Source organism: Octodon degus, unplaced genomic scaffold, assembly GCF_000260255.1.
Source record: "Octodon degus isolate 3935 unplaced genomic scaffold, OctDeg1.0 scaffold00004, whole genome shotgun sequence".
In the NCBI taxonomy this organism is placed as follows: domain Eukaryota; kingdom Metazoa; phylum Chordata; class Mammalia; order Rodentia; family Octodontidae; genus Octodon; species Octodon degus.
Window position 1 is genome coordinate 34072313 of NW_004524580.1, and position 11376 is coordinate 34083688.

Below are 11376 nucleotides of genomic sequence, written 5' to 3' on the forward strand. Positions count from 1 at the left end.
TTGTGTTCCAGTTATCTCCCCTTCTCTACCCTACATTTTTAGGTATATTATCCAATATATGTCTAACTATAATCTCATTACTGATGAGTGAGGTCATAACAGATACAGTATATATATATATATATATATATATATATATATTTATTTATTTATTTATAAGTAGATTTTATTAATCTTTAAAAAATTTGGAATAGTTGGCTTTGTGGCTTTGAGCCAAAACCAATCCACATCAGCAGAGTAATATATTTTTCATTTGAATTTTGACAATTGTATGTATAAACATCTGATTTTACTTCCAATTTGGTGATAAGGTACTCTTTTGGAATAAGTATTCTTTTAAAAATAATTTTTAAGCCAGGCCCTCAGGTTACAGAGGAATACAAGGTAAACAAGCTCTCTGCCTGCTGTAGCTTACTTTCTTACACAAAGTGCACAGACCTAAGCCATCCAACTAAAGATGGCTTTCCAACAAGCCCTTGGTTGGGCGTTGGGAGGAACGAGTGGGTTGTAGGAGGGTGGAAAGAGGATGCTGCTGTTCAGCTTCACTGAGGACTAGCTATAAGGAGCACGTGGCCAGTGTTATATCATCTAAGTTTCTCATGAAAAGCTGAGATGCTGACGTTTTACATAAAATCTCACTGCTTTTAAATGTTTCCAGCTAATTAAAATTAACTTCTGGCCCAAAAAAGTCTGTAGTCTGTTTATAACTTAAAAGTCATCAGATTTTGGAATTTGGATTTGGAGGCAGACTCTCGAAATGAAATAAATTATAGATGATTTGTGAAAGTGGCTGAACCTTAAAGGATGTGCAAATCTAAGCCTCAGTGAAGGCACTCTGCAGACCATCGTGCTCACTCCTGTAGCCCCCGCAGCTGGGAGGCTGAGGGCAGTGGGTCACCACGAGTTCAAGGCCGGCCAAAACTACATCACGAGACCCTGTCTGTAAAAAAGTAAAAATGAAAGCACTTTAATGGTGATTTCTCAAAGGTCACACCACAACATAGACAATAAGCAGCAATTAAATTGGATTAGGAGCACAGACTACGTGAAGAGGAAAATGGAGCTAAGTGAGAGAACAGAGCAAAATCTAGCTGCAGAAGGAGCATCCAGGTGTCTTAATACCCATTCATGCCAGGCTAACCCTCATCTCCAGCTGGCTGAAGACTGACTTGTGCTTGTGCCACCACCATGTTCTTTTGTCTTGAGATAACTGAACTTTGTATCACCACTCTGCAAGTTGTGCACTGTAGGCCTTAAGTACAGGCTTTACATAGCTTAATCAAAAGATGATGATTTGTAAAATAACCTCCTGCCTTGCTTGGGTTTCTTCCCCTTTCCTCACATATTCACTAATTTCCATTGTGTTCCCCATCTGCCTCGGGGTTGAATTACAGAGGTAAATTAGGCTCCAGGTCCCTCCGTACAAAATCCCACTCTTACATTTATTTTACTGTCCACTCCAGTCTCAGAGGAGTAGGTGCCTGGAGCTTGGAGCTAAGCATTCTCCCTTTCCTGTTTATTTTTTCCCTTCCTGCCTTCCCAGAAGCCATGTCCTGTGAGTTGTTATTCTTTTTTGTAAAACAACAAACAAAAAAACCTCCCTATAGCTTTCCACGGCTGTGTAGTATTCATATCACTGTCCTTATATTCTAGCATCTTGAAAGAATAATCTGTTACTGTGCACTGAGCCTTCCCCTTGCTGCAAGTAGCAGTTTATTTACAAGTTCCAGGAGGAGTGGAGCTTGCTTTCTGCCTCCACCCCATTGCCAGAATCCACTAAAAACGCTGCTTAGGAGAGTCAGCCTTCCACAGCACAGGCTTTGGTCTTCATCTTACTGTGTCTTATAACACTTGACACAGTAGACTACTCCCTGTTTCTGTGCTGCCATGCAACTCCTAGAGGTCCTTTGACCTCTGTTCTTCCTTTTCAGTCTTATTGCTAATTCCCGTCTTTGCCCCTAAAGTCATCGTTTGACCCTCATTCTCACTTTATGTTGCTCCTTGAGTAATCTCATTCTTGGCTCGAGCTTCAGCCACTTTGCTCAATAGGTTTCCAAATCTGTGTGCCTCCAGCCCCAAGCTTTCTCCCAAGTCCATCACGTTTAGCCACCTACTTGAGGACATCTGTTTGGGTTTCTGACAGGCACCTCTAGCTCATGTCTAAGGTCGATGTTTACCCTTTGGTCACTTTTCCTCTGAAAGCTACCATCCCTGGTTTAGTTGCCAACACAGAAAACTCGAAGATTCCCAAGATTCTTTCCTTACCTGTAGAACTAAATCTTACCTCCTAAATAATCTCTTTTAAGTATCCCTCTATTTTTGTTCCCACACCATGATCTTGGTACAGATCCTTAAAATTATTTTCTTAAGCTAGCTATTAAAATAGTCAAATCTTTGTTTCTAGTCTGGTTTTCTTCTTCAGTTTGTCTTCCATATGGTTGCCAAGGATTATTCTAAAATACAGTTTGTCATTTCTCTATAAAACTTAAAATGATACAGTCACCCACATGGTGAAATCCAAACTTTACCTCCTTGGCTTACTTCTAGTGGATGCTAAACCACTTCCACATTATGCTTCCTGCTCACTCATACTGAATGCTGTGTTTTGCATGGGATGGCCGTCCCCATCGTTAGCCCTGTGAGCTGTGGTTTCCCTGAATACCAGCTTGAGTGTCACCTCTGTGAAGACCTTTCGCTAACATCTGAGGCACAGTCCCTCATTCTCTCCTTTGTGCCATTGTTATTTTTTTGTTTTTAGTACTTTTGACCTGTGCTGTACTGTAATTCTGCATTTTATTCGTTGAGCTTGCATCCTGGACCTTGAGTTTCTTTAGATCTCTCATGCTTAACAAAGTACCTTACCAATCGTAAGAGCCCCAAGAGCTCCTTGAATGTTTGCTGAAAGAGCAAACACTTGAGCTTTCTATAAATTGAGTCTAGAAATACATACTGGCTCAAGGATGGTTTTTTTCATTGTTTAATGGTCATCTTCCTAAGAGAACAAGAATATGCCAAGAGCTGAGGCAGCCTAGAAGAAGGAGGGAAAATCTTTGCAGAAGACAGAAAATGGAAAGTAGCCTGTGTATGTACAGAGAAGGGTCAATACATGAGGCATCCACAGTGTATTTAGCAAAGAAAGCAAGGCTGCAAATGGAGAGCCCATTCAGCTCTGAGGAAACAGCAGAGGTTTTACCCAGGGTGCAATGCTATCCTACTTTTGTTCTGCAAAGATACCTTGAACAGTTATGTGGAATAAGGGATGAAAAGATGTGAGACTGGTTAGAGAAAGCTGCTAGAATGAATTCTCACAGTTGCAGTATTTGACTAGCAAAGGATTTTGCAGATGGTGTCAGGGGAGAATACGGCTCTGCTGTTCTCTCTTCTTGGTAAAACAGCAAAACCTCCGCTTTCATGGTTGAATCCAGGAACCCTGTATGTGTGTAAGCATTTGTGCTGTGACACCAGAGCCGGTTGCTTTCCTCTTGTCATTCTGAGAAATGCATGGGGACATACTGCTCACAGTTTTCTGCCTGAAGGCTGAATTATTTCGTTTTCATGTAACTGTATGATTACTATGACAAAAAACAAGCATGTATTGGTCAAGTGAGGACCACCAGAAAATATTCTCTTCACCTTTGGCAGATCACCTGAACAGCCAGGTTCAGTCCCTTCCTTTTTAAAACTCCCAGTGTCAAACAGGATATTCTGTGATGTATTTAAAAATTAGATTAAAAAGTAGCTTCCAATGTTGCACCAGTTCTTCCTGCTATAGGATCTTGTGTTCCAGTTATCTCCCCTTCTCTACCCTACATTTTTAGGTATATTATCCACTTAGCAAAAGTTCATTTGACTTTAAAACTATTGGCTAAAGCCTTATCTGCTTTGAAGGCAAAATTTGTCTTAAATCATTTTTTTAAAATCATAGTGTCTATTACAGAGTTGGTACATTTGTTCCAGTGAAAGAGTAAGAAATGTTCTTTTCATAAAAATAGGATTTTTCTACATAAAAGAGCAGCTGTTTAGTAGTATATTTCATTTTCTTCCACCAATGTTGGCCTTTTATCACTTTTAACTATCTTAATCTTTAGTCATTTTGTCATTTTACATTGTTTTGTGGTTCTTTTTGTTTAAACCATTTATTCTTATCATCTCAATTTAAACTTTAATAATTTCAGTGAATCTTATTTTTTTTTTACTACTGAGTATCTTTATTAAAACTAATAATAGTAAGCCTGGTGGTAGATGAGCCCTGAGTTCAACCCCAAACACACAAAAAAATTCAAAATAAACCTTCTCAATCATGTGTACAATGAATGTGTTGGTGTGATGTGGGCCTAGATCTCTGATTCTTCCTCCTCCGTGACATTGTACCTGCCCGGGATGAGTATTAAAGATACCTATATACACAGAAAATTCATTTCTTCCGCTGATAACTCATCAAGGTTTCCTTAATTTATGTAAATATTTTATTTGAGGAGGCACTGGTGACAAGGAGTATGTCAGATTTATTCAGAAAATTGTATGATCTATCACTATATTCTGACATAGTCCTATCCAGCATCCACTGAGAATTGCTACCGAAGAGACCACAGTTACTGAAGGTCTTAAAGTTGAAAGTGTCAAATTTGAATCTCATGTATATTATTTCCCTCTGTTTTGCACAAACTTCAGTTTGCTATATTATTTGAAAAGAGGGCTTCCTTTTGTTTCCTCAGAGTGCCTCTGTCCAGTGTTAAAGGTATCTGCACTACACTATAGTTCAGTTATTTGAAAATTTAATTAAAAACTGTCCTGGGTGATGTTCACCCAGGATTTCTCACTCTGATCAAGTGTGTATGTATATACACAGTGCACTCCATTCCTTCCGCCTATTTCTCATTCACTACAGCTCTCAAGTTCCTAAAGTCATTTTAGCTTCTTCTTCTCTGAATCATCTCCAGCTTTATTTTATCTTTTTTGAGGTCAGTGGTCTCCATTACAGCAGGATTTCAACTGTGGCTTTATGTAAGATACTGTGTTGTTTTCTATGATTGTCCTTGGAAAGACATTTAAATAACATTCTACGGAAAGCCTTAAGTAAATTCTGTCAGTTTTTATCTTTTGATTAAACACTAGTATTCGCCTTGAAATTGTACTTGAAGGAAGGGAAGCACTCCTACATAAAGCTGGTGATTATTACTTAGTATCTTCCTTAATGATGTTTACAGATCACCAAGGAAAAAATCTCTGTAGTGCAAGGTTCTTTCACGAAAGTATTGTATGTCAGCATCTTTTAGAGGTATCAGCCTACGCTGTTGGCAAGGTAACATTTACCAAGGACCTGCACCAAGTGTTTCCTTGGGTTCTCTTCTGTCCCAAGCATTTTACCAATATTACCAGAGGAAAAGAAAGAGTACTTATTTTGTGCCAGATATTTTTTAATAACCTTGCATGTATTAACATATGAAGTAGAAATTCCTCTATTTCTATAGATCAAAAAGTTTGGGTAGAAATGCAAAATATTTTACTCAAAGTCAGCCAGCTAGTAGGTGGTAAAGCCATTATTGAAGCCTAGTTAGACTAACTCTTGGGCCTATCTTCTCAGTGAGCTTCATGTGCTTATGTATTGCTGCTAACTTAAAAATTAGCTTATCCTATTTTTGAATCTATTTATTTCTCATACCTTTCTCCCCCTAATTATTATAAATAGTTAAAGATGTTCCCTTATGTACCTTCCTGGAAAAATCCTAATCTGACCTTCGCTATCTTTACTTTATTATTTCTATAAAACTGAACTTTAAAAAAACATTAGAGGTCAGAAACTTTAAACATGACCTTTATCAGTTACCTGCCAGTGACAGGGGCCCAGCTTTTACCAAACAGAGGTGCAGAATGCCTCTATAAAGGCTCACTGCTTGGCAGGTGTCTCATACCTCCCTGTGTGGATGTGTGGTGGATGATGATGGGGCATACCCACAGATCCCTGTCTATAACCTCTTCTGTTTTCACAGTGGACAGCCTACTGAAGTACACTGGCTATGGGAATGCTGCAGGACTGTTGGCTGCCAGGGGCCTCTTGGCTGGAGGAAGAGGAGATAATTGGTACTCAGAGGATGAGGATACAGACACTGAGGAATACAAAAATGCAAAACCAAAGTATAGTATCAATTTTCTTGTCTAACTATAGCTATGGTTATTTGCCTTTTACTTCCTTAGTCTTTCATTTTCCAATGTTTCTTTTCTCTTGTGGATTTGGAAACTCACCATTTAATGGTGTTTTTAGAGGTAGTTTCATAGCCATGGCCTTAGAGAGTGACTGCAAGTGACTGAAGAAGGATAATATCACAAGCAATGTTCTACTACATATTTTCAACATGTTTCTTATCCTCTTTTAAATAATAAGAAAGCTGGTGGTTTTAGATAGCTTCTATCTACTAAAGTATGTATTTGTTTTTATTTTGCCTTCCTTTCTATAGGTTGAGATTATGTAAGGTATAACTAAAACCAAGTATTTAAGTCCATTTTTTGATGAATCAGTCTTTCTGAGAAATATAAATGCAGTTTTCATACATTATGAAAAGCCCTTCCAAGTCAAAAAGTAATGAACAAAGCATAATTGCCAGTAAAAAGCTAAGAAGTCTGGCTATACATGGAATTTGAATCAAATGTACCTTAAGAAAGACAACTTTTATTGCATTAGTGCATTGACTAGGCAGACTAGAAATTCTGTGAAGTCTTTTCTGAGTCAGAGCTTACAAAATGAAGGACAGCAATTCTTTTTTCCCAAGACAAATACCTCTCCTTCCTTCCATTGCCTCCCTCATTTCTATTCCCTCCCTGTCCTTATCATCCCTTTAACCCTCATCCCAGGTGAGTTTCTTATTTTCCACTAGTAGGAGCTGATCTCAGGGATCTTTCGGTGGATTTTTAATCAATATTAAGAAGCTGTGCCTGTTCTTCTTGGCATTTTGAGTAATGTTGATATGCTGTTTTCTACTGATGGGTTTTAGAGTATGATGTGGGTCATGTAGTAGGTGGTCAAGGATAGAAACTCATCTAAGCTAAAAATTGTTTAATATGAAAAGCGAAGTTGTGTTTGCATGTATGTGTGTTTGTAGATTGTGCCCTGTTGATGTGAAAGTGATAGGCTGTCAGAAAATGAAAGAAATGACCAGTCCCCAGTCAGGCAAGAACAATACAGTTTGTTTCTTGGTAAATTAGGTACTTTAAACATCATGAGAGCTGTCTACCTCAGCATGATCTTACAGAATGTGTGCTAGGACCTTGGGGAAAAATGATTAGTGACCCCAAGAAATGTTCTTAAGACTGCCACAATTCAGATGTCATAGTCTCTGTTTGACACTAAGATAGAGGACTCCTACTTCTTTCCCTGTCATTCTAAATTGCTTGTGCTAGCCCTTCCTTTTTCTAGCCCATAAGCTATATTTTCATAACAGTCTAATATTTTATGCTTGTTTCACTTGAGACATGAAACATACCGCTGAACATTGTGATGGGATCTCACTGTGTTGCCCAGGCTGGTCTCAGACTGCTGAGTGCAGGTACTCTTTCTGCATCAGCTTCCTGAGGAGCTGGGACTATGAGCACGTGCTGCCACACCCAGCCACGCTCTTGTGTTTCTAAAATGAAGGGGGAGATTACCTCAGATCTTCCTTGAATCCTGATGCATGAGGACAGTTAACTAGCAAGAAAACTGGAGCCCTCATGAATGGCTGATGCCTTTCCATCTGAGGGTGTACTGTTGATTAGAATGGTCATGATCACATGTCTGGCAAGTGGTAGAATGCTGTCCTAACAAGAAGAAACCTGAAAGAAAAGGCAGAAACATGGGGTATCTCCCAAGGATACAAGAAATAGAATTATGTTACATTATGAAAGTAATGTTAGGAGAAGCACCAAGATGGTGGAGTGGTCAGTAGCAGAGAAAGCTCTGAGAGTTGCCATCTAGACACTGGAATATAGCAACTCAAAGAAGCAAGAAATAGGGAAGTGAGTCTCCTGGATACAGGAAGGATCTGAAGCACATGAATTGAAGCCCATGGAGAAAGTGAAGAGAGAAACTTCAACAGAGAAGGAGGTCAACACTGAAGAAGGAGATAACTGGCAGCACCTTCTCCCTGAGATGAGACTCATTGTGTGCGAGGAGTGGTTCAAACCTGCGGATACACAGTGATCGCTGGTGGTCCGAGAGACCTCCACAGGGAAGTGTAGTAGTGGATAAGAAGGACTGTACTAAGTGGTGGTGAGTGCTGAAGGCTCAGTGGTCCCTTGAGAGAGAGGGATTGGCCAGGAGCCATCATGGAGAGGGTGTCGCTGAGCTCAGAACTCAGGGCTGCTGCTGGCTCCATCTAGGGGCTCCCAGGTGGGCACAGGCCTGTAGAAGGTGGGGGCTCACTGAGGTCATCCATTACATCACCAAAAAGCTACTGCTGTCTTGCTGGGATGAATCCACACAGATCTGGACTCTGTCTCCACACATTGTCTACCAGTGACAGCAGAGACAAACCTAGAAGTGAACTTTCTTCTTTTTTTCTCTCTCATTTGTTTTGTTGTAGTATGTGAGGGGTGGTTTTGTTTTTGTTTTGGGGGGTTTCTTTCTTTCCTTCATTGTTTGATCTTGTTTTTATATGAGTGTGAATGTGGTTTCTAGCTTCTCTCTGGTTCTTGATCTGTTCTATTCTTTTTTATCTTTTTTCTCTCTTTCCCTGTAGTCTTTTGCACCAGTTTCCCAAAGTTAGCATGATCCCCCTTTGCTCTCTAGCTTTATGTCTAATCGCTTCCTCTTCTACCTCTCTATTCTCTCCACACCCTTTTAAATTTTAACCCCTGAGGGAAAAATTGACATATTAAGGACTTATACTCTGCATATAATTTCTAGTTTCTTTCAGACTTTGTTATAACCACAAATATAGTTCATACTTTCAAAGGTGCCAAATCAATGGTTATCTCAGTTTCTCATTTCCTAGGCAGTGCTTAATGCTGTTGTTATTGCTGATGGTATCACTGTAACCAAAAGTGACATAATTGTTCTAAACAGCTATTCCTCGTGGTATTCCAAGACTGAAGTTGACTGAGTGTCATACAAAACACTGTGGCATGATACCAGAGAACCAGTGAAGGACTATACTAGGTGGTAGTGAGTTGGACCAAGCAGGCAGCACCTTCTCATGCCGGACAAATTGAAGATGTGGAATCTTGTAACAGATTCAAAAATCAAAAGCAAGCTACACCTGGAAGATACCTTGGAGAAAATCATCTCATAAAGGTTCTAAATACTAGCAATAAATTAACCCACCATAGGCAGTTTATAAGATGCAACCCCAGATACCCAGTTCAGCAAAGGCAAATCTAGGGGGCATTGAGGTGGGACAATACAAAAGCTACCCCCCTCACCTCTGTGAAGTGGGAAGAGCAAAGCAACTGAATGAAACTAGAAAAAAATCAAGTCAGAAATAATTTCTCAGATAACTGCAGAGATGACGTCTGCAATGAAAACTATACTCAGTGACTCTTGAACAGATACACATTAAAAAAAAAAAAAGAGCTTAAGAAAATTATGGAAGCCATCAATGCTCAGCATAGAAAAATGGAATCCATAAGGCACATTCAAGCAGATATCCAAGGGTCAGGGAGATAGCTCAGTAGAATAAGCTCTTGCTGGCAAGCACAAGGTCCTGAGTTCAATCCCAGGTACCACCAAAAAAAAAAAAAAAAATCAAGCAGATACCTAGGAGAATAAAACTTCCATTGAAAGTACCACAACGGGATAAGCCGGCATGAGGACAAATCTCAGATATAGAAGACAGGCTTGCAGTTAGTGATCATGAAAAGGATGTCAATGAAAAAGCAGGAGATAGCACAAATAAAATATTAAAAATAAAAATTAAAAACTGTTCACAGATACCACAGCTAAAAACTTCCCTAATAGGGAAAAAGATTTTGACATACACCCTAATAGGGAAAAAGAATTTGACTTACACATAAGTGAAGCATATAGAACTCCAAATAGACATGATCACACACACACACACACACACACACACACACACACACACACAAATCTACAGCCAGGTGTATCATAGTCAAGATTCTAGAAATTCAACAGAACAATAGAATCTTAAAAGGAGTTACAAAAAAGAAACAAATTGCCTATAAAGGAAAGCCCATCAGAATCACAGCTGACTTCTCAGCACAAACCCTCAAGTCAAGGAGAGCTTGAAGTGTGAAGTATTTCAACATCTTAAGGAAAACAACCTTTAACTCAGAATGATATACCCCACAAAACTATCTTTCAAAACTGATGGAGAGAGCTGCAGCATAAGCTTGATGGTGTAAACACATGTCTGACAAGTGCAAGGACCTAAGTATGATCCCCTGTACTGCATGCCATGCTGGCCCAGAACCCCAGACGTGCCTTTCCGGCCCCAAAACCACGGTAATCCCAGCACATGCCTGTAATCCCAGCATTTGGGGAGGCTGAGACAGGAGGATCACTGAGTCTGAATTGCATAGCAAAACCCTGTACCAAATAAATTAACTAACTGATACTTCCATGACAAGGAATATCTGAGGAAATTGATGGCCACCAAACCAGCACTCCAAAATATTTTGAAGGACATACTAGAAAGAAATATCAAGGAGAACTTCATGAACCCCAACAGAAGGAGTCCATCAGGTAAGTCAAACAGAGGGTAGAAAAAATGGGGGGAGCCAACAACAGGAAAATAACATGACAAGAAATAGTCAGTGCATATCACTTACAGCCATCAATGTTAATGGTCTCAATTCACCAATCAAAAGACATAGAGTGACAGAATGGATCAAGAAGCAAGATCCAGCAATGTACTACATATAAGAAATACATTTAGCTTTATGCCAATAAATTTGAAAACATTGAAAAAAAAATAAAAGAAAAGAAAAGAAAAAAAAAAAGAAAGAAAGAAATACATTTAATTCAAAAAGAAATTCATACACTGAAGCCTGGGAGATAGCTCAGTGGCATAAGCACCTGCCTGGCAAGCACAAGTTCCTGAGTTCTATCCCCATTACAAAAAAAGCTCACTGAAAATGTAAGGATGAAAAACAATATTCCATGCAACAGGAACTAAGAAAAAAGCAGGGTAGCTATTCTATTTATAGACTAAGTAAATTGCAAGCCAACATTAACTTAGAGAGACAAAGGTCACTACATCCTTGTAAATAAACAATTTAATCATAAATATATATGAAACAAATACCAGTGCACCCACAAATATAAAACAAGTATTAATAGACATGAAAAATCAAATAAGCTGGGGAGATAGCTCAGTAGAATAAGCTCTTGCTGGCAAGCACAAGGTCCTGAGTTCAATCCCAGGTACCACCAAAAAAAAAAAA

At 39.2% G+C, this 11376-nt stretch overlaps 1 protein-coding gene across 6 annotated transcripts in view; it reads left to right on the forward strand.

Annotated features, from left to right (window-relative positions):
• Positions 1-11376, forward strand: part of Ric8b (RIC8 guanine nucleotide exchange factor B) — a 130268-nt gene that overhangs the window by 88353 nt on the left and 30539 nt on the right. For all 6 annotated transcript variants that reach the window (XR_002821419.1, XR_002821420.1, XR_002821421.1 and 3 more), the window contains exon 8: positions 5991-6135. Coding sequence is in view for 3 of the 6 variants with exons in the window: in XM_004623861.2 (XP_004623918.1) it covers positions 5991-6135 (145 nt within the window). In the remaining 3 variants the exon portion in view is untranslated. The remainder of the gene's footprint in view (positions 1-5990; positions 6136-11376) is intronic.